General features: G+C 37.6%; 1 protein-coding gene across 16 annotated transcripts in view; it reads left to right on the top strand.

The window, feature by feature from the left end:
* EIF4G3 (eukaryotic translation initiation factor 4 gamma 3) overlaps nucleotides 1-24,599 on the top strand; it is a 206,002-nt gene that overhangs the window by 54,685 nt on the left and 126,718 nt on the right. For 12 of the 16 annotated variants that reach the window (XM_032301197.1, XM_032301185.1, XM_032301194.1 and 9 more), the window contains 2 exons: nucleotides 2,849-2,957; nucleotides 11,057-11,896. In XM_032301197.1, the coding sequence (XP_032157088.1) occupies nucleotides 2,849-2,957; nucleotides 11,057-11,896 (949 nt within the window). Of the gene's footprint in view, nucleotides 1-2,848; nucleotides 2,958-11,056; nucleotides 11,897-11,988; nucleotides 12,126-24,599 lie in introns of all 16 variants that reach the window. The other 4 variants (XM_032301186.1, XM_032301191.1, XM_032301193.1 and 1 more) reach the window with 2 other exon arrangements.

Here is a 24,599-nt window from a genome sequence, read left to right as displayed (position 1 = left end):
CGGAGTTTCGCTCTTGTTACCCAGGCTGGAGTGCAATGGCGCGATCTTGGCTCACCGCAGCCTCCGCCTCCTGGGTTCAGGCAATTCTCCTGCCTCAGCCTCCCGAGTAGCTGGGATTACAGGCACGCGTCACCATGCCCAGCTAATTTTTTGTATTTTTAGTAGAGACGGGGTTTCGCCATGTTGACCAGGATGGTCTCGATCTCTTGACCTCGTGATCCACCCACCTTGGCCTCCCAAAGTGCTGGGATTACAGGCGTGAGCCTGTCTAATTTTTGTATTTTTAGTAGAGTTGAGATTTCACCATGTTGGCCAGGCTGGTCTTGAACTTCTGACCTCAGGTGATCCACCTGCTTTGGCCTCCCAGAGTGCTGGGATTACAGGCGTGAGCCACGGCGACTGGCCTAGTTGAGTTACTTTTTTAGGAGAGAAGAGATGAAATTAAAGGTTGAACTACAATTTGAGAAGACTGTCCTAAATTAAAACTAATTCTGAACAAGATTAAAATATTGAATTCTGGCCGGGCGCAGTGGTTCACACCTGTAATTCCAGCACATTGGGAGGCTGAGGCAGGCAGATCATGAGGTCAGGAGGCCATTCTGGCCAAAATGGTGAAACCTCATCTCTACTAAAATATAAAAAATTACCCGGGCATGGTGATGCTTGTCTGTAGTCTCAGCTCCTCAGGAGGCTGAGGCAGGGGAATCACTGGAACCCAGGAGGCAGAGGTTGCAGTGGGTTGAGGTTGTGCCACTGCGCTCCAACTGGCGACAGAGCAGGACTGTGTCTCAAAAAAAAAAAAAAGTATTGAATTCTGTCTTAATATGTTATGATTTCATTAGTACCGTTAGAGTCTTATAAAATGCTAAAGTTGAAGGAGACTGTAGGATCTTTACTTCTACATTTCATAGCTGTGGAAACTGAGAAATACTTTTCCAGCATTTTATGGATATATAACTATGTACTGGATACTTGGATTTCGAATTGTAACTTAACAAACATGTTATCTCATTCTTCCTTATGACTCTTTTACATAGATTCTTTTTAGGGCTTTGTTAATTTTAAAATGTCCATCTTTTTTATGAATGAAGATATTTTAGATGGAAAAATCATCGACTCTAGTAGCCTTTTACTGCCTTAAACATCTTACTTTTTCTATGGATGTCATTTTGGTGACCTACTTTTAGCAGTTACATTACCCCCCCCCTTCTTATTTGGTTATTAATTTCCGAGGCAATTGGAGTAGTTAATATTTTTTTTCCTCTCAGGTAAATGATACAACTCACAGACCTTTCCTGGGAAATGTGGACAACTGTTTAATGAACGCTAAATAACACAGAGTGTTTGTTCTAGATCTGTTTTCAGCCTATAGAATTGAAAAATCAATATTTTTATTTGTAGCTACGAACCTTTCTATTGAATTTCAATAGTGCATTTTTCCCCACTGAAACTAAGGATTCAGAGTAATTACGGCAGTGCTATTTTCTTTATTTGTTCCTGATTCAAAGTGAAAACAGTAACTCTCCATTTTTTTATATATAGAATTATGATTTTAGTAGTCTTCATTTAGAAGTACTTATGGATATGAACAGTTCGATTGTATAATGAATAGGTGAAATGATAGCATTTTCCCTATTTCTATCTATTACTCTGTACAGTCCTTATGTAGTCAAATACAAATTTCATGTTGTACATTCTGAAAAACATTGTTACTTAAATGATACCTATTATCCTGAATTGTATGTGTCCATTTCATTTTATATTCTCACTTTAAGTGAGACTTACTGACTTGAAACTATTTTTTATCAGCTGTCACTTTTAAGTGTCCCTGTCTGCCCACACTCACCCACATCTTAATCTCCCCATCCCTACTCCCCAGGGGAAAAAAAAAAGTAAAAAGAAAAATAGAATTGTACAGGGAGCTCTACTCTGATAGCACTGATATGATTTGTTGTAGGATATTATAGATAACAAAAAATGTGACCTTAGATCTCCGAGGAGAGACACTGCTTTGTCTTGTGGCTTTTGTGTAACGCACAAATCCAGATGAATACCTGCCTGGAATGTGATGTAGAATGAATGTTCTTGTCCTCTCTGTGTAATTCTGTTCCCTCTAAGTTCAGCAATAGCTGTGATTTTTTTCAACCTACCCTGCTGGGATTTTGATGGGCATTTTTCATTCTAATACAGTGCCTGCGTGAAAATGAGTTTTCTTATCTCTGAAAAACCTGATATTTTACTCAAGATTTCTGATTCTGAAAATACCATACTTAACCTAGAACCTATAGATATTTTATGGTGAAAGTGCTTTATATACTTTCAGAGTTGCATTTCACTTGTATGGTTACATGGATAAGTAGCAGGAATCATTTTTCAATATTGTTTTCTTGAATCTGTAACTGGTTTTCAATCTCATTATATTTTCTGTTTGTCCTGCTTTGCTAGGTAATTTATACATGAAGTTGACCAAATCCTTTTGGTCTTTGGGAAGGTGTTAAATTCCCTCTCACATGTGACATCTATTGTTAGGTTGACAAGTCGGCTTGTCCTTAGAAGGAACAATGGGGAATAAATTGTAGTAATGACTGTTGTGCTGTCTTCTCTTGCTGTGATTAATAGTAATCATTTCTTTTCCTTCCCCCTTTTCTGCTGCCTCTTTCTTTATCTTCCCTGTCTTCCCATGTACTTTTGAATTTATTAAATTGGACTATATATTGTTTGCTTGCTTCCCTTTTTTAATTTTGTGATCTCCCGTGCTCTACTGTCTTCCCCACTTGCTTGGGTTCCATGTTGCTAGTTTTTATGTTCGCACGCTCATTATCACCCTTTTTTGTACTTCAAATCCCAGCAGCTGCCCAGCCAGGTCCCCGAGCACAGCCCTGTGGTTTATGGGACTGTGGAGAGCGCTCATCTTGCTGCCAGCACCCCTGTCACTGCAGCTAGCGACCAGAAGCAAGGTTTGTGTATGACTGTTTTCCTCCCTCTTATCTTTAGTCTCTTTTTTATTAATTACATTACCCTCAACATTCAAGAGTTAAGAGTACAGCATCCAAGTATTAATTTGACTCCCACCTTTAAACAAAGCTTTGAGGTGGAAAATGAAAGCGTTCTACCTCTAATAAACTAAAGTAGGGATGATTGGTAAAATTTTTTCATACATTTGTCTCTCACTGTTAGTATTTGTATGTACGCAAAAGGTTAACTGCCTTAAACTGCCTTTAAAACAAGGTGGGAGGTGGAAGGAGAAATCATAGCATATGTTTCTTTACAAGAACAATACACTTTATATAGCCATCATGTCCTGAGGTATCTTGCTACTTTTTAAAAAGAAAAAAAGATAAAATGTTTCTTCTTAAAGGATTGGGCTTCTATAGCCACAGTTGGAGATGGAGCCCAGTTCAAATGCCAGCTCCATCATGCACTAGTTATTTGGTCTTGATTGAGCTACTGACCTTGTGTATCTCAGCTTCTTCACTTACAGAGTGGAATAAAGACCTATGTGCCTGACAGGGTTAATGTGAGAATAATGCCTAGCACATGGAAAGTGCTTAGTAAATTATAGCCATTAATACTGTACTAAGGAATAGTACACTAAGGTTTCTGCTCCTATTGAACTTGAACATTAAGGTGCCAAATGTTTGTTGAAATAAATATTTCGCCTTTTGGAGTATAATAGAAAACTTAAGGGAGATCTCATACCAGAAACTGGGATATCATATTCTTTCCTGCTTAGTTGGATTTTAACTTGACCTTAGCTAAAATTGAAAGACAATTCTAAACACAGTTCGGGTAATCAAGTAACTTTGATCCTGGTTTATGTTTTAGGTTTCTAAAAATGATTGGATATTATATATGGAAGCCATTATCTTCTTACTTTCTTGAATTATTCATTCTTCCAAACCCTTTAATAATTCTGTAGCTCTATCGTTAGTATATAGATTTTCTAAAAATTCTTTTTTTTTTTTTGAGACAGAGTCTTGCTCTGTCACCCAGGCTGGAGTGCAGTGGTGCAGTCTTGGTTCACTGCAACCTCCTCCTCCCCCTGGGCTCAAGCTATTCTCCTGCCTCAGCCTCCCAAGTAGCTGGAATTACAGGTGTGCACCACTACGCCTGGCTAATTTTTGTATTTCTAGTAGAGATGGGGTTTCACCATGTTGGCCTGGCTGGTCTTGAATTCCTGACCTCAAGTGATTCACCTGCCTTAGCCTCCCAAAGTGCTGGGATTATAGGTCTGAGATACCACACCCAGACTAAAAATTATTCTTTAAAAAATATTTAGGAATGGCTCATAAAGTGGACATATTTAATATTAAAGGTTTTTGGGTAGACTGCAGGTTAGTTAATCACATTATAAACTTTCTGGAAGATGTATTTCTAATGTATGTTTTCAGTGATTTTTTACATCAAACAAAGATTATAATAATACGGTGTTTTATATACAGAAATTTCATTTTTCCTCTGAGTATTGAGAAGCCGGATACTCTTGAACAGAGACATGTCCTATATTATATTTGTTATATAAGATAGTTTTAAACCAAAAAATAGTTAGTGATCCCTAATCTGGCATGCTTCAAAAAATTGCACTGTCAAAAACTTTCAGCAACATTCAGAGTTAAAGGAGAACTCAAGCATGCTTCAAGCAAATTTTTTAAATAGTAAAGTCATTTACCTCACAGAATTGCCGCTCGTAGACCAAATAGGGAAGAGCACTCTCTACCCTCAATGTTAAAGTAGTTTTGAGTCAAAATTCAGAATGTTTTAAATCTTAATGGAGAGTAATTCTCAGAGTACTTCCCTTCAAAACTTAACTTCATTACACTTTTGCAAATGTGTAATCCTTCTGCTGGCTAGAATTATGCTAAGGATATCGAATACTTCCCATGCAGAGAGGCCTTAAAATATATCCTCTGTGCAGACTTCTCTGTAGCTGTGCCAGGATTTAAAAAAAATTATTACATACTTTGATGATGATAGTTCTGTCCTTCCGGAAGACAGTATTATTGTGTTTGCCATTATTTTGCGAAAAAGAAGGCTAAAATTTTTAGATTATGAGATCCCTCCTTTTTGTCATATTTAGGCCCAGATTTCCAGACAAGGAATACAGACTTGATTTCCTCTCAGGTTTTTGTTTTTGTTTTGCTTAGTGGAAATCTGAATAACAACATCAGCATATCAAACTGGTATATAATATAGGCTGAATTGGAAAGTGCTTAGGTTACCTTGATGAAAAGAAAACCTTGTAGTATTTTAAGTACATTTAAGAGGTTATAAGTAACTCTCTGGGATTATCATTCCTTTTAGTACCAACTATTTACCAGAAAACGAATTCCCTCCCTCCCTCCCTTCCTTTCTGCCTTCCTCTCTCACTCTTTCATCACTCTCTCTTTTTTCTTTCTTGGCTAGTCAAACAGTAACTTTTCTAATTTTATCCATAGCCTGCCAATATCTAAAATATTATTGTTTTCAGACTTTTTTTTTTTAAACTAAATTTATGTAACATTAGAAAGAGTGCACTACTTTTTAGAGAAAATGTTTTTGCTTTACACTGAGGATTTCTGTTTTTCTTTTTTCTTCCATTTTGAGACAGGATCTCATTCTGTCACCTAGGATGGAGTGTAGTGACACAGTCATGGTTCACTGCAGCCTCCAGCTCCTGGGCTTCAGCAGTCCTCTCACTTCAGCCTCCTGAGTAGCTGGAACCACAGGCATGAACCGCCATGCCCAGCTAATTTTTGTGTTTGTTTGTAGAGGTGAGGTTTTGACATGTTGTGCAGGCTGATCTCAAACTCCTGAGCTCAAGTGACCTGCCTGCTACGGCCTCTCAAGGTGCTGGGATTATAAATGGGAGCCACTTTGGCCAGCCAAGGAGTTTTTAAAAATTTCCGTCTTAACTGTAGATTCCTTCTGAAATTAGTATATAAAAATTGACTTTTTTCAAAGATTGCAATATTACTCCCAGAAACAATAGTCTTTACCTTTTGCAAATTGTTTTTTTTTTTTTTTTCTTTCTCAATGGAAATGTCATTACTGAGAGTTGTACTCAGTTATAGAATCTCCTGTTAACTCTAAAGCCTTCCTCTTGCCGGATTGACTTAAGTACTTCTGTTTCCATAAACCTCCCCTTTCCCGCACAAAGTTGGAAGAATGTGAGCTTTGAAAGCAATCTCAGGCTTGAGCACTTGCTATTTATATGACCTTGGGCCTATTGATTGATCTCTAAAACCCTCAGTTTCCTCATCTGTAAAATAGGCAAATAATAGTATCTAACACAATGGTTGTTGTGAGAATTAAAAGGGACAATGTTTGTATGGTATTTGACCCAGTTCCTGACACATAATAAGTATTTAACAGATGTTAGCTGCCATTATTAAGCTTCTGGTTTCTCAGAGTTTTTAACGTGAATAGCTGCAATATTTTCATGAAGGCCAAGGTTCCAGACGAATGTACCATTTTTGCATTTGTTCAGCACTTTATGAAGACATAGGGAATACTTCGCATTGGTTTATAGAGAGCACAACTGTTGAATGAATTCAAATTTTTGCTTGGTATTGATGGTACACAGCTGAAAGGATTGCTGTTTCCTAAGTGAGAAAGAACATTGAATCCATTGTATTGAGGATATGGTGTGGATAATTAAACAAGAGTTAGTTGGTGCCTTAGTCTTAATCTTAGTGACTGTTCAAAGCACCTAGTGTGTTCAGTGAATGGTATTCTGTTGTAATTCAACCATTCATAGAAGTGTGCATTTGGGACTCTGTTGGCATTTAGACCTATTCTTTGTCAAGGGAGACTGTACCTCAAATTGCAGGATGCTCAGCATTCCTCCCTCTGCCTATTAAATGGCAATAGTATCTTCTCAGTCATTGAAAGACTTGTGACAACCAAAAGATACACCTGTCTTGGTCATTGATTCCACTACCATATGAGAATAAAAGGGAGCAATTTTTTTCTTCTTGTAAATATGACACTCATTATGGAAACTACAGATAAGCAACATGGAAATATATATGTCTGATTACTCAGAGCCATTATTAATAAACTGACTTTCCCCTGTGTACATATGTTAGTACTAAGTATTTTTTAGGTTACTAAATTGGGTTCTACATATAGTTTTTGTGCCCCACTTTAAAAAAAAAAAAATTCTTGCCAGGTGCAGTGGCTCATGCCTGTAATCTAAGCACTTTGGGAAGACAAGGCAGGAGGATTGCTTGAGCTCAAGAGTTCAAGACCAGACTGAGTAACATAGCGAGACCCCATCTCTACAAAAAAATTAAAAAAATTAGCCAGGTATGGCTACTCATACCTGTGGTCTCAGATACTCAGGAGGCTGAGGTAAGAGGATTGCTTGAGCCTGGGAGATGGAGCTTGCAGTGAGCTGAGATCACAACACTGTACTCCAGCCTAGGCAACAGAGCAAGACTCTGTCTCAGAAACAGAACAAAACATATCTTTTATTATAAACAACTTTCCATATCATTAAATACTCTTTTTAAAACCTATTTTAAATATTGTATAGCATACCATTATATACTCAGGCCATCATTTCTTTAAACATTCTTTATTGTTGAACATTTAGTTGATTTCCTTTTTTTCCCTTTTTTTCTTATAAATAGTGTTGCCTTAAATATTCTAGACATCTGTTTTTGCTAACTCTTTCATGATTATTAGGAAAAAGTCTTAAAGCTGGAATTCTTACAAATTTCTAAAGATGGCCAAACTATAGTAGAAGTCTTTAGAGGGATAAGTGTTTTTTAAAATTTAAATCTACTGTGTTTTCAGCTTTCACTTTAATAAGTGGGTTAAAGGACTTTTTTTTTTTTAAATGAGGAACTCATAATTGTTTTGTTTTGTTTGACTATCTCAAAGAGTAGAGTCTCACTCTACGCTCTGTCACCCAGGCTGAAGTACAGTGGTGCAATGATAGCTCACTGTAGCCTCAACCTCCTAGGCTCAGATGGTCCTCTCACCTCAGCCCACCATACGCCACCATGCCCAGTTTGTAGAAATGAGGTCTCACTACATTGCCTAGGTTTGTCTCAAACTCCTGGGCTCAAGTCATGCTCCCACCCTGGCCTGCCAAATTGCTGGGATTTACAGGCATGAGCTGACTGTACTTGGCCTAAGTTTTTCAATACTAGATTTTCCTGAAGAGTGTATGGGAGTTTAGTAGTCATAGGTCTACTTTGTTTGATTTTTTTACTATCAGAAATTGTTTCTCAACATTAATAATTGAATTGACATCTTCTTATTTGATACTTAATGTGAGAATTTCTCTCTCTTCCTCTCTCCTCTCTATCTTTAATGTGAGAATTTCTCTCTCTCTCCATCTCCCTCTCTCTCCCTCTTCTCTCTCCCCCTTTCTTCCCCTCTCCCCCTCTTTCCCTCTCTCCCTCTCCCCCTTTCTCCCTCTCCCCCTTTCTCCCTCTCCCCCTCCCCTCTCTCCCTCTCCCCCTCTCCCCCTCTCTCCCTCTCCCACTTTCTCCCTCTCCCCCCTTCCCCTCTCTCCCTCTCCCCCTCTTTCCCTTTCTCCCCCTCTCTCCCTCTCCCTTTCTCCCCTTATCTCCCTTTCCCTTCCCCCTTCCTTCTCTCCCTTCCTTCTCCCTTCTTCCCTCTCTCCCCTTCCTTCTCCCCTCTTTTACTTTCCCTTTTTCATTTTGAAATAGCATCTCGCTCTATTGCCTAGGTTGGAGTGCAGTGGCATGATTACAGCTTGCTGCAGCCTCAACCTCCTGGGCTCAAACGATCCTTCTATCTTGGCCTCCCAAGTAGCTGGGTCTACAGGTCTGTGCCACTTTGCCTGGCTAATTTTTTTTATTTTTTATATACACAAGGTCTCACTATGTTGCCAAGGCTTATCGCAAATTCCTAAGCTCAAGAGATCCTCCCATCTCAGCCTCCTAAAGAGCTAGGATTACAGATGCGAGCCACCACACCGTGCCCTATTTTTAAATTTACTGCATCTAGGTTTTAATCAGTGGTCATAAAGGGTGTTATTCTGATAAGTTTTCACAGTGGCATTATGTAATTTTGGGTGACTTATTTGGCAGTTACTCCAGTGAGCTGGAAATTATTTTAATCAAAGATATTTGATAAATACATATTTGTCATATATGGTGTGTTCCATGTAGAAGACACACACACACACACACACACACACAATAAAGACATATTTTTCTGAAACATTTTTGTCTGTTGCCCTGTCAGTTTAGTCTGAGGGATTTGGCAGTGAGAGCCTATTGATCCTATTTCATCCTATTGTAACTAAGAAAAGTCCAATTTTAGAAGCACCAGCTTCTGTGCCTATAAATAAAAGCATATTTTAAGGCTAATAAGTGTTGTTACAGTGAATGAATTAATATCTTAATGGTAGTATTTACTACCTATTTATCTGATAAACAATGCATATTTGCTTTCACATAATTAATTACAGTTTATTGTAAAGACTCACTTTGATTGATGCATAAAAAACTCTGACAGAGGAAGTAAAGACTCAGTTTAGGTTGTCTTTTAGTAGTGCTTGAACCTTTTGTTGTCATTTGATAAACATACTCCTGAGTATATGTTTTTCCGTAGAGCCTGTTTATTGTGCTAAGGAAGCACAAGGCTGGAAGCCAGTCTAAACCTCCTTTGGTTTCCTCCATTTAGGGATGAATCACGTATCATTTTATGTGGAATTTATTAATAAAAATATGGAAATTATTGTTAATTACCGTCATTATTATGGCCAGCTTCTCTTTTGGTCTCATTCTCTCTATACAGATGCATTTTTGTATATCAAACTATTTCATACTATGAAATACTAGTATTTTCATACTATAAATTATATATGTTGTGTTCTTTTTCATTGGATTTTGTTTGTATGTTAACTTTGTTTTCTCTTTAATGAATTGTTTTATATATAAAGACACAAGACAAATTTTCTTATTTTTTATTTTGTTTAGAAACAGGGTCTCATTCTGTCACCCAGGCTATAATGCAGTGATGTAGTTATAGCTCACTGCAACCTCAAACTTTTGGACTCAAGTGATCCTCCCACCTTAGCCTTCTCAGTAGTTCGGATTATAGGCATGTGCCACCAAGCCTACCAATTTCCATTTTTATACCTTACATTATTTCTGGTTATATACTTCTATTGAGGAATGAAGGCTAAATTAATTTATAAGCTGATTTTTATCAGTTACTGAGAAAACTTTGATTTCACTGATAATAAATTCCATTAAATAAAATACGATGCTTTATCTAAAAGTTTTTAGGCAAGTAATTTTTAAAGTAAAAATTATTGACCAGGCGCAGTGGCTCACACCTGTAATTTCAGCACTTTGGGGGGCCGAGGCGGGCTGATCATGAAGTCAGGAGATTGAGATCATCCTGGCTAACAGCTGGGCATGGTGGTGTGAGCCTGTATTCCCAGCTACTCAGGAGGCTGAAGCAGGAGAATTGCTTGAACCAGGAGGCAGAGGTTGCAGTGAGCCAAGTTGGTGCCACCGCACTCCAGTGTGGGCAGCAGAGCGAGACTCTGTCTCAAAACAAAAAAGAAAAATGGTCTCTTCAAATACGAAAATATATAGAATAAAAAATAACATCAGTCTCTGTATAATAATTTAATTTTTAATTGTTTGCCCTTGTACTGTTTTGTTAGTATATATACTATATCTTTGGAAAAAAAAATAAATTTTTTAGGGAACAAGAGACGGTAGAAATGAAGGCCTTCCTACTTTAAAGAAAAGCCTCACTGCCAAATCAAGAATGGTTTAGCCCTAGTTTTGATGAGCTTTTCAGTTGTGTTCTTGATATAATTGTTTGGTGACTAGATTCCTTCTCTTACTCCAAAACAGACTTTATATATTGGATACCAAGTAAACAGTAGGTTTAAGTTGGAAAAAAAAAAAAAAAAAAAAAAAAAAGACAATGTTTTTGGCACACCAGAATGACTCTAATATATTGGTCTCTATTCTGCTGCCTGTAATTTAGGATAAGAGATTGAAAGAATTGGCCCAAGCAATGTATACTCTCTGATCCAAGAATTATTCTTAACACTTATTTTTTTCTTCCCCAGAGGAGAAGCCAAAACCAGATCCAGTGTTAAAGTCTCCTTCCCCAGTCCTTAGGCTAGTCCTCAGTGGAGAGAAGAAAGAACAAGAAGGCCAGACATCTGAAGCTGCTGCAATAGTATCCATACCAGAGCTTCCTCTGCCTCCATTACCTACCACTGTTTCTTCTATTGCTCGAAGTACAATTGCTTCTCCTGCCTCTTCTGCTCTTAGTAGCCAACCAATATTCACCACCGCTATAGATGACAGATGTGAACTCTCATCCTCAAGAGAAGACACAGTTCCTATACCCAGCCTCACATCTTGCACAGAAACATCAGACCCTTTACCAACAGGTGAAAATGATGATGATATATGCAAGAAACCCTGTAGTGTAGCACCTAATGATATTCCACTGATTTCTAGTACTAACCTAATTAATGAAATAAATGGAGTTAATGAAAAATTACCAGCCACGGAGAGCATTGTGGAAGTAGCAAAGCAGGAAGTATTGCCATTGACTCTTGAATTTGAGATTCTTGAAAATCCCCCAGAAGAAATGAAACTGGAGTGTATCCCAGCTCCCATCACCCTTTCCACAGTTCCTTCCTTTCCTCCAACTCCTCCAACTCCTCCAGCTTCTCCTCCTCCCACTCCAGTCATTGTTCCTGCTGCCGCCACTACTGTTGGTTCTCCGAGTGCTGCCATCACAGTCCAGAGAGTCCTAGAGGAGGACGAGAACATAAGAACTTGCCTTAGTGAAGATGCAAAAGAGATTCAAAACAAAACAGAGGTAGAAGCAGATGGGCAAACAGAAGATATTTTGGATTCTCAGAACTTAAATTCAAGAAAGAGCCCTGTCCCAGGTAAGCCATTCTGCCATTAATCTCATGCTTGCTAAACGTGAAGAGGTGGTGTTTGAGTTATTTTTTAATTGGCTACTTTCCTTGACTTCCAGAAACATCGAATGAATGCTGAAATCCCTAGTCTGGTTTCTTCAGTGGTGTGTTTGTGTTTTAGTACAACCTGCAAAAGAGTTACTCCATTGTCTAAAAATGCAAATGCGAATTTCCAAATATACAAAATGCCTCCAAGGTATATGTCATGAAACATGTTGGGTTTTGTTGTTGTTGTTGCTATAGCCTCATTTTTGTGAATCAGTTTCTCAATGCTTAATTTTGCTGCTTGGGGGCTAGAAAACAATCAAAACCAGGACAGCCTATAGTCCCTAATTCTGTTTTCCTAGAATTTTAAAACCCAGTCAATCCTAAACTTAAAGCAACTCCTGTATGCATGCCCTCTTTTTAAATCTTGGATGTAGGAAGATACAATCAGAATGTCAATGGTTTATAACTATTTTTGAAAATGTAATGCTCTTGTTGATTCATTTGCAGGTAAGCTTAATGTTCTCTCCCTTTGCCTTTTGAAACAGTTTTATTTTTGTATACTTTTTTACATGGTCATTAATATTCTTGGAGTATTATATTCTTCCCACTTTAAATTATTTCTTTTTAATGTAGCATCACCTGGGACCTTAGGAACTAATCATTGGGTTATTGTAAGTTTAATCAAAACTTATCTGAAGCTTCTCAGCTCTTCTAGGATCAGTTAGCCCATAGGAATATTGAAGTTTTGGCTTTGAACAAGTCAGCACAGCCTATCTTCTGCAACATTGCCCTCTGCTATATAATTTTTTTTTCTTTATGCAGGCATTAAGTAATGCTTATGTAAATTGGGCTCTTTGATAAATGAGTGTTCCTCCAGCAGGTGATCCTTGACATGCAGTGAATAGGTTTTGGTCACCAACATCCTCAGTGTTTTTGTGTATTTTGAGCTGTGTAATAGGGAAACTTGACAAACCCAAAAGCTGATCCCCACTTTTGAGATGTGGCTTTTCTACCCAGCTCATTTCTTGAGACAGTTTCCTCATCAGTATCTGTAAGAGGTGTCTGGCCCCTTGGAACTGTAGAACATCTTGTTCAACACCACGAGCCAGAGCAGAAAAGGAAACAATGCAAGGCAATTGGAACAGTGAGAAATTTGTCATAAATCTTTGTAAATACCTGTTTCCTCAACTATATGATGTCAACTCCATTGACATCAGTATTCATGGTGCCATCACTGTTTTAGGAACCTTCTTCCTTGGTGGACAGATAACCTTAGACCTTTTTTTGTCAGTTGCCCTTTAGAAAAACAATCTTGGTTTTGGTATGGCTACAGGTAAATGCCCTCCAAAGAACACCTGTTTATTGGAGAACAGTAATTTGTTTGATACTTGGTTGTTCATTTTCATTTCTAGTGATTTGACAGAAAAATGAGAGAAACTAATGAACATAAATGTTTTTAAAATGTAAAAACAAATAAAGAAAAACAATCATAGGAAATATAAGTCGAAGATACAAATCATACCTCAGAATTGAAGTAAGTGTAAAGTGAAAAGACTATGCATCAAAATCATATTTCATTCATTTCTGACATTCTTTTTTTTTTTTTTAAAGCCATTTGCCACTTAGATGGCCTGATATTGCAAGACAGTGCCCAGGGATAGATGGGCAAACAGAATTTTGTTTTAAATAGTGTTCGTACCATGGTACATTTGTTTGAAATGCAGATACTCTCAATATTAGTATTGTGAACACCAGTACCTTAATCAAAGAGTATAAATACTTCAGTGGTAATCCACAGAACACCTAGAAAAGAACTGTCTTTTTCATGACTTGGAATGACGTAGAAGTTTGTGATGTTGGGAGGTAAAGCTTCTTGGCATTTTTCTAGTCTCATGATTTTTTAACCTATGTGTTGAAGGGAACTAGAAGTTTTATAATTTCCTTTTACATATTACAGTCTTCAAAATTCAACGGTAAATGAACTTCAACAACCCCTGCAACTCTAGCATTTAAAAAATTATAAAGCCTCAGAAGCATTTTTGACCCATTTGTTTCTGTCCCAGTATTTTTTAATGGTTTTGTCACAAAAGTTAACAGTGAAAATTAAAATTACCTCCAGTCTTTAAGTATATCCACCTGATGTGGTCATATGCTTAATGACTACAATTATTTGTACTTATTTAATATCCACTTATTTTACTTTGTTTATTCATAGAAGTTAATAAATCATAACAGCTGTTTGTTTTGCATATGAGTCTTTTGTTGGTGACTTTTGAGAATAGTTTTTACTTGTCTGTGCTTGAGGATGAAACACCTCAAAGCTGGCTTCAGAAACTTAATACATAAATAACATTTATACTTGGTTGGCATAGAGATAGTTGGTTAAAGCAGTAAAGTCATAACATAAGGGATATGGTATCTTCTTTTAGATCTGCTGCAAAACATTTTCTTGTAACTGTTCTAGGTCATATTTCTGAGTGGATAAAAATGCATGAGTTGAGGTTGAGCCTGTGGCTCATGCCTGTAATCCCAGCACTTTGGGAGGCCGAGGAGGGTGGATCATCTGAGGTCAGGAGTTTGGGACCACCCTGGCCAAAATGGTGAAACCCCGTCTCTCCTAAATATACAAAAATTAGCTCGCATGGTGGTGCGCCTGTAATCCCAGCTAATCGGCAGGCTGAGGTGGGAGAATTGCTTGAACCTGGGAGGTGGAGGCTGCAGTGAGCCAAGATCATGCCACTGAACTCCAGCCTAGGCAACAGAGTGAGACACTGTCTCAAAAAAAAAAAAAAAAAAAAAAAGCATCAGTTGCTTTCGTATTGAAGAACAGGCTCTATGAAATAAGAATTTGGTGTGTATATATCTTCAGTTTACTCTGAAAAGCCTAAGTTATTGGCCATACTTTTAATTTCTCCATCTCTTCAATAATTAAATGCATAAAACTAGGTATTATTTGGATGATTTATTGAAGTCTTGGGAATTTTTATTTTTTATTCTGTATATCTGGTGGGAGGGAAAAGAGTGTTTTGAACTTGTGGAAAAGCGTTCCCCAATCATCATCCAAGAGTTCATTTTCTACAATTTTAGAAATGTCTATGATGTATACTATGTAACACTAACTTTCCCACTTTTTAAAAGAATTGTGACTTGTTTTTTATTTTATTCTTTATTATCTATATCAGATATAAAACCGTTATTTAAAATTTTTTAGGCAGGGAGGTTTCTAATTTTTCTATTTATTTTGTGTTGGGTTTTTTTTTTGTTTTTGTTTTATTTTTTTGGCTCTTGCTCATAGTACAGTTTTGCATGTGTGTTTCGTAAGTTTATTTCATGAACTTATCCAGATAAATTTTCCTGGATGTAGATTGATGGCAAGTTCTCCTAAAGCAGATTTGTATTTACTTTATCTGCTGGATAAAGTTGTAAAACTACCATTGTATCCCAAAGTCTGAGGACAGCCATACCCTGTGGCATGGATACTAATTTTCAGGGTAACAGCAGCCTCCTCTCCACCCAGTCGAAACAATATCCTTTTTCATCATCACTGTGTTGGTTCAGTGGTTTATTCCCTCTCTCTCTCTCTCTATTTTAAGCTATTTTTTCACTGAGCATGCCACCCATTTAGGAGTCTCGGAGCTTTATGTGAGCATCTCAGTTCCAAGTTCCCACTTTAAAGGGATCCAAGATCTCTCTTTTCTTATGGGTGTTATAAATTTCTTGCTTATAGAGACTGGCACACCCTCCTACACTGTACCCCCAGGAATGTAAGGATGGCATCATCCACTGACCATGTTTAAATGACTTCCAGTAGTTTACCTTATATTCTCATAAGCACAGCTAAAGATGTAGGAGGGTTTCCAGATTCTATAGGATACAAGATGGGAAGTTCATTTCTCAAGTGGAGATACGATTGTATGTTTTGGTAATGTTAACAAAATACTGATCTGTGTAGCCAATCAAGTTGCTGCTTTCTCTTTTAGTTTAGACTTATGGAAGTATAAAGGGAGCTTACTTTAGTGCAAGAAAAATATTTTAATAACATTTTATTCTCAACTGTGAGAGTATTCAGAGTACTTTTAAAGAAATATAGCAAACATAAAACCAGAAATACAAAAGTATATCAGTTTTGCTAGGTTAAACTAAAAATCACTAATTTTTTAAATAATGAAATTTATTCTCACCTTTGCTCAACTTACATATTCTAAGACATGTTTGAAATATCTCTGGAAGATTTAGTTGCTGGGGCCAAAAGTAGATCGCTGGTGGTTTGAGTGTCCCATAGGCCCAATCACTCTACTACTGTGTATCCTTATAATTTAGCTTCTACAGAAATGTGTTCTGGAAACATGGAAACAGGACTTCTCACACATTCCTGGTTCTTTGTCATCCACCAAAACCAGCAGAGTGATCCTTAAAGCAAGGACTCTTGGCTTCAGTTTCAGAGGCTTGAGTCCGAGTGATCCTTAGGGATAAATAAGGGTTTTCTCTACCTTGTTTGTAAACTGTTTCCAACAAAGCTGCCTAAAAGGTATGTTTCTGCCATACCATTCCTACTTTCTTGTTGCTCACCACAGTAAACTCTTCAGCATTCCTTGGAAAATACTAACGCTCATCAAACTCTGTCCTAAATTTATATGATGAAGAATGAGCCCAGACACCTGTTAGTTGAGCCTCCTGGCAAGTCCCTTACATAGTTCCTCCTTACCTCTTTATGTGGGATAGATATCCCCATTTTTTTTTTTAACAGTAGTTCATGTCTTTGCAACATGAGCCCTAAAGTCTCAGTCATTGGATATTAACTTAGTTCTACATCTCCATGAATAGATATACTTTGTTCAACATGTAGTTCTCTTTTCCCTACACTTAGTAACTAATCCTCCCCTACCACAAAGAACTAATTGTACTGACCTACTTCCAGACAGGGTAATTGAGTCAGCGTAGAGGTGTGCTCCCTCAGCCCAAAGAAAACCTTTTCAGGAAAACCTAGTGTTACTTAAAGCTTTCCCTTTCTCTCATATCCATCATTACCTTGCACACAGTAGCCTTGAGAACTTTTCCTCGTTGCCTTTGAAAAGATAACTTTCCATGTTCCTAACACAAAGAAATGATAAACACTTGAGGTGATGGATACCCCAGTAACCTTGATTTGGTCATTACATATCATGTGCTTTTATCAGAATAACACATGTATCTCACAAATATGTACAACTACTATGTATCCTTAAAAATTAAGAATGAAAAAATAAAAGCACAAGTATACCAAAATAAGGAAGATAAGTTTAGTAAGACTTTATTGAGAAAAAAGATAATTTTCCCTGCTAATGCATAAAAATGCCTAAAATACATTTGCTTCAATATATTTCTCCTTTTCATTTTCTATTACTGTATTAAAGTACTTGGTAATTTAGTTGCAATCATAATAAAAGTTACTGTGCATTTTTCTGTTTCCAAAGCCTTTCCCAAGCATTTCAAACATTATTCTTGTGATTTAAACAGTTATTTCTGGGACATAGTTATTTCTGTTTTACTGATGACAAAAATAAGCCTTACAATGGTAAATTAGCTTTCACAGGCTCTCAGGAGAATTACAATGCCTTTCTTTACATCATATTTCTATTAATCTTTCAGAGATGATATTTCAATACAAAGTTACCTCAGGATTTGACGATTATATTTTATGCTTATGACCTAGGTTCAAGGTGAAACGTGAAAGCCCACCTGTTTCAACCACAGTAGTTAGTGAAGGCCTACTATGTGTCAGTCATTATTCCATGCACTTGAGATTTGTGAATGAACAATACAAAGATGCCTGCCCTAGTGATATACTAGAAAGTTTTAAGTGCTATAAAAATAATAAAACAGGGTGAGGAATGCCAAGGAGCAGCAGGTTGTAGTATTTAAATAACATGATCAGAGTCATAGGCCTCAGTAGGAGGTTAAGATTTGAGCAAAGAGGGAGGAGGATTATTTGAGCTACCCTCTACAAAATCTGTGATTTTCATCTTTTTCCTTTTGAAAAATCTACCTATCTAAACCCTTGAATCAGTACTATAACTCCTACTTTGTCTACTAAACTCTAGTAGGCAGAGCACTACTGGAAAAGATCACACTGTTGTAAGTGGTGTGATTGCAACTACTGATTTCACGCTTTCTACCCCAGTCATTATTTTTATGATTTTTCTGTTGAAATCCTATACTCTGCCCACTGCTCTTCACCTGTAGCATGTGACCTCATCTCCTTCTTCATTGAGAACACTGAGGACACTGGGTATGCATTTTTTTAACTTTCTTCCCACGGTTATAAACCTGGTTATATTGAAACCTTTGTCAAGCCCTCTTAGTTGTCCTTAAAGTCTTGTATGTATTCACTGCCTCCCTACCAACTTTTTATGTCTCTAAACATGCTGATATATCTCTCATGCCAGAGATGCTCTCTGAGTCCCTCATATCCATTTAGCTGCCACTTAAATGGTATTTTTTTCTTCTGACCCAAACTGCTTGAGAGTAGTCTACCATTTCTTCTACTATTCTTTTCACTATTCAACTAATATAATCCGATTTATGCTCCTAATAGCTAGTTGAATCTACCTCAGCTGGGTCATCAGTAGCCATAAGTTTGTCTTCCTAGTCTTTTTGCCTCATTTTACCACTAATGGTCTCTCTCTCAGGTTGAGTATAATTTATATGCAGTAAAATTGACCCTTGTTAGCTAGCATTAATTTTTTGAGATTTGACTACCACATAAAGCCATGCAATCACAACAGTCAAAATATAAAACAGTTCCATCAGCTGGGCATGGTGGCTCAGGCCTGTAATCCTCACGCTTTGGGAGGTCAAAGTGGGATTTTCAAATTTTTATCTCTATCCCAATTCCTCCTCTAAACTTCAGTCTTAAATTTTCAATTATCTGACAAATATCTCCACTTGGAAATCTCAGAGTTATGTTAAATTCAGTATATGTAATACTAAACCAGTCACCTATTCCTCTAAGCCTATTATTTCACCTTAGGTTATAGCACTGGCATTAATTAAAGTAAAACCCTGAAACCACTATTGGTAAACCTCCCTTTTGAGTCCCCTTTTCTCCCATCTGGTCATTTCACAGGGTGCCCTGGTTTTATCTAATATATTTGTGACATTTCTTTCCTCTTCTCCATTTCCTTCTTCCCCTGCCTTATCCCTGCACTTATGTGTGGATGCTTGTCATTTCTATGGCCCCAGTTTTGCCCCCACTTCAAATTGTTCTCCCCCAAATAGCCAAAATCATCTTTTGAAAATACAGATCTAGCTTTGTCACTCCTCTTTCATGTCTCTGTTTAAGCCCTTCAGGATGCTGGGAAGGATTGGGGAAAATATCCACCAAGATAAACTCTAAGCTTCTCAAATTTTACTACAAGGTCTTCTGGTATCCATGTCCTCTCATACCTCTGCATCATCAGCTACAATAATTTATCAGTGTTTTAGAAGCTTGGAGATTATTTCAAAGGCCCCATATAGTAGGAGTCTTCTAAGTATAAAGGCATACTTCATTTTATTGCACTTTATTGTGCTTTCACTGATTTTTTTTTTTTTTTTTAACAAATTGAAGGTTTGTTACAACTCTGTGTTGAGCAAGTCTGTTAATGCCATTTTCCAACAGCATGTGCTCATTTTCTGTCTCTGTCACATTTTGGTAATTCTCTCAATATTTCAGATATTTCATTATATGTATTATAGCAATCTGTGATCACTGATCTTTGATGTTACTATTTTAATTGTTTTGGAGCACCACAAACCATGTAAGAGAGCAGACTCGATCGAGAAATACGTATGTTCTGATTATTCCACCAACCGGCAATTCTTCCATCTTTCTCCCTCTCCTTGGGCCTTCTTATTTCCTGAGCTACAACAATATTGAAATTAGGGTATTAATAACCCTGCATTGGCTTCTAAGTGTTCAAGTGAAAGGAAGAGTCATACATCTCCTGCTTGAAATTAAAAGCTAGAAAATATTAAGCTTAGTGAGGAATATATGTCGAAAGCTGAGACAGACTGAAAGCTAGGCCTCTTGAGACAAGATTCAAATTGTGAATGCAAAAAGGAAAAGTTCTTGAAAGAAGTTCAAAGTGCTACTCCAGTGGACACACAAATGATGCAAAAGCAAAACAGCATTTTTGCTGACATGGAGAAAGTTTCATTGGTCTGGATAGAAGATCACACCAGCCACAACATTCCCGTAAGCCAAAGCCTCATCCAAAATAATGCCCTAAGTCCCTTCAATTCTTTGGAGACTGAGTGGGGTGGGAAGCTGCAGAAGAAAAGTTTGAAGCTAGCAGAGCTTGGTTCATGAGATTTGAGAAAAGATGTCTTCCTAACATCAAAGTGCAAGGTGGGAGCAGCAAGTGCTGACAGAAAAGCCACAGCAAGTTATCTAGATGATCTAGCTAAGATAATTGTTGATAGCGGCTACACTAAATTACACATTTTCAGTATTTGTTGAAAATCAACAGATACTGATATTGTAGATGAAACCGCCTTATGTTAGAAGAAGATGCCATTTAGCACTTTCTTTCTTTTTCTTTTTCTTTTTTTTTTTTTTTTTAGACGGAGTCTCGCTCTGTCACCAGGCTGGAGTACAGTGGTGTGATCTGGGCTCATTGCAACCTCTGCCTCCAGAGTTCAAGCGATTCTCCTGCCTCAGCCTGCCAAGTAGCTGGGACTACGGGCACTTGCCACCATGCCCAGCTAATTTTTGAATTTTTAGTAGAGACGGGGTTTCACCGTGTTGGCCAGGATGGTCTCAATCTCTTGATCTCATGATCAGCTGGCCTTGGCCTCCCAAAGTGCTGGAATTATAGGCGTGAGCCACTGAGCCCAGGCCCATCTAGCACTTTCACGGTGAAAGCGGAGAAGTCAATACCTGGCATTAAAACTACAAAAGACAGGCTGTCTCTTGTTAGGGGCTTATGTAGCCAGTGACTTCAGTTTGAAGCCAGTGCTCATTTACCACATGGAAAGTCCTAAGGCCCTTAAGAATTCTGCTAAATCTATTCTTCTTATGCTCTATGAATGGAGCCACAAAACCTGGATGATGACACATCTGTTTGCAGCATGGCTTACTGACTCTAGAAAGCATACTGTAGAGACCTACTAGCAAGATTCCTTTCAAAGTATTACTGCACCTTGGCAACATCCCTAGTCACCTGAGATCAAGGAGTAATTTTGACTTTCAAGCCTTATTATTTAATAAGTACATTTTGTATGGGTACAGCTGCCATAGATAGTGATTCCTCTGATGGATCTGGGCAAACTAAATTAAAAAACTCCTGGAAATCTGATATGTTTGTGACATTGTTTCCTCTTCTTCATTTCCTTCTTTCCCTGCCTTAGTTAGCCCTGTACTTAGGTGTGGATGCTTGTCATTTTCCTGGCTCCAGTTTTGTACCTACTTCAAGTTTGTTCTCCACCAAATAGCCAAAATAATTTCAGCATTCTAGTTGCCATTGAAAACATTTGTGAATGCAGTGGTTGCACGCCTGTACTCCTGGCTACTCAGGAGGCTGAGGTGGGATGATTTGTTTGAGCTCAGAAGTTCAAAATCAACCTGCAGGAAAGAGGAGACATCTTAGCAAGATTCCTGTCTCTTAAAAAAAATTGTGATTAATGGATCGAGCAGGTTAATATATCAGCATTAATAAGCATTTGGAAGAAGTTGATTCTAACCTTCATTGATAACTTTGGAGGGGCTCAAGACTTCAGTAGAAGAAGTAATTGCAGATGTGGTAGAAACAGCAAGAGAACTAGAATTAGAAGTGGAGCCTGGCTAGGCATGGTAGCATGCGCCTATATGTAGCATTTGGGAGGCTGAGGCAGGAGGATTGCTTGAGGCCAGGAGCTTGAGACTAGCCTGGGCAACATAGTGATACCCCAGCTCTTAGAAAACAAAAACACAGAACTGAAGCCTGGAGCTACATCTCAGTTACTGCAATCTCATGATAAAACATGAATGGATAGTAGTTGCTGCTTAATGGGTAAGCGAAGAAAATGGTTTATTGAGTTGGAATCTATTCCTGGTGAGGATGCTGTGAACATTATAGACATGACAACAGAGGATTTAGAATATTACACAAACTTAGCTGATAAAGCAGTGAAAGAGTATGAGAAAATTGACTCCAATTTTGAAAGAAGTTCTGTGGGTAAAATGCTGTCACATAGTATCACCTAATATAGAGAACTCTTTCAAGAAAGGAACAGTCAAGCATTGCAGCAGACTTCATTGTCATCTTATTTTAAGAAATAGCCACAACTACTCTCATCCCTCAGCAATCACCATCCTGATGAGGCAGCAGCCATCAACATCAAGGTAAGACCCCCTACCAACAAAAAGATTATACTTTGCTGTGGGCTGAGACGATCGTTAGTATTTTTTAGCAATAAAGTATTATTTAATTCAGGTATATACTTTTTTGTTTTTTTAGACATAATGCTATTACACAGTTAATAGCTACAGTTTAGTGGAAACATAACTTTTATACATACCGGGAAACCAAAAATTTGTGACTCACTTTATTGCAGTGGTCTGGAAACAAACCCATAATATCTTCAAAGTATATGTCTACATAGGCATAGGATCTGAATTTAATTTTTCATGTATTTTATTGAACACTGGCAGTAAAATTTAGTGGTAAGATCAAAGCAACAGAATCAAACCCTCTTGAGTCTTAGCCTTTCTCCTTGTCTGTCTGACTTTGGCTGAGCTTCCTAACCTCTTTGTGTCTGTTTCTCATTTAGAAAATGAAGATAATCATAGTATTTACCTTATAGATTTGTAGTAAAGATAAGATGTGATGTATATAAAGTACTTAGCACATCTGATACATATCAAGCACTCTGAATGTTAAATAATATTGATACTTCTATTTTCAGCTTGTATTAAGAGCCCAGGTGTTTCCTTTGAACTCTACTAATACACAGAAGAGTTGGATATCATGATCTTTGCCCTGAGGAATTTATCTTCCAGAGAAAGGAAGCTCAAGAAGTTGATACCTTCTGAAATGTTTTTAATAAAATCTGGGAAATGATGAGATGGTGGAATATTCCTTAGGCTAGGCCTTTTGCATGTATAATGTTTTTGTACACGTTATTTATCTTCACAGTAGACACATTTCAAGGTGACCTCTGCTGTGTTTGGTAAAGGAGTAGGCCTACTTAGAACAGGAGGAAAATCTGCAATTGAGTTGACGATGGTAATACCATCATTTACTTCCTGCTTTGGCAGCAGTAGAAAATTAGGAAGAAAGGCAAAGAGAAAATTCAGAAAAATGGGAGAAAAATGAATAAGGCAGCCATAAAGTCGTAACAACCTGAATGAGTTTATTAGCTGAGCTGATGCATGAATAAACAAAATGTGATATATACACGCCATTGAATATTACACCATGATAAGGAAAGACGTTCACATGATACACAATGGATGAACCGTAAAAACATTATGCTAAGTGAAAAAAGTCACAAAAGACCACATTTTATGTGATAATCCATAGGAGCAGAAAATAAATTAGTTCACGCCAGGGGTTGGGGAGAGAGGGGAATGGGAGGTAGTGCTAATGCATACCGAGTGTCTTTCCGTAGTGATGAAAATGTTCTAAAATTAGATAGTGGTAATGGTCACAGAACTGTCGATATACCACAAACCATTAAATTGTATAGTTTTAAAAGCCGAATTTTATGATATGTATATTTATGTCAACAAATATTATATAAAGAAAGAAAAATGTGTATGATTTGGTGGTGTCACCAGCATTTATATAAGGATTTGCTTAGGGAAGTTATAGCTTAGAAACTGAGGAAGTAAATTTCAAACAAGAACACCACAATTGACAGCATCAGAAATACAGGAATATTTGTGTACAGCCAAAAATCTTTTGACACATGCTATTGTTGTATAAATAAGTTTATACAACAATTACTTGTATGCATAGTTCATGAATTAAAACTGTATTGTTTTTATTCTGTCTTATGACTTTACTACTAATTATATTTTACCTCAGTTTGAGAGGGTGTTCTCAGCTTGGTATTGAATATGCTACCTATAAAGTTCAAGACCAGCCTGGGCAATATACATATGTTGTCTCTATAAAAAATAAAAATTAGCCAGACATGGTGGTGTGTGCCTGTAGTCCCAGCTACTCTGGAGCCTGAGGTGGGAGGATTGCTTGAGCCTTTGAGATTGAGACTGCACTGAGCCATGTTCACAACACTGCACTCCAGTCTGGATGACAGAGTGAGACCCTGTATTTAAAAACAAACAAAAAAAACACTTATAGCAATCATTCTAGAGGCATTGCTTGATGTTACAAATATGAAATACCCAGTTGGGTCAGGAAAGTAGAGTGGTTCTTCATGATCAGAACATAAGGGATCTGTGTTTTAGAAGTAGGGATTATGCTTTTTCTTTGTTTATAACTTGGTCACTGTATGTTTTTGGCCCAATTCAGCCACCCTCTGTAAGTCTTCCATCATCTCCTACCTGATACCCTTCTGGATCTGTCTTTTCTTTCCAGCTATCCAACCATTCATTTTATTCGCTGTTCAATCCCCTTTTCTTTCATTTCTTTCCCCTTCCTTCCTTCCTTTCCTTCCTTTCCTTCCTCCCCTCCCCTCCCCCCCCCTCCCCCCCCCCCCCCCCCCCCCTTCCCCCCCC

The sequence above is a fragment of the Sapajus apella genome, unplaced genomic scaffold (genome assembly GCF_009761245.1).
Source record: "Sapajus apella isolate SASKATOON/1434 unplaced genomic scaffold, GSC_monkey_1.0 scaffold43, whole genome shotgun sequence".
Lineage (NCBI taxonomy): Eukaryota > Metazoa > Chordata > Mammalia > Primates > Cebidae > Sapajus > Sapajus apella.
Note: the sequence above shows the minus strand (reverse complement) of the source record. Positions and strands in the feature narration are given on the sequence as shown.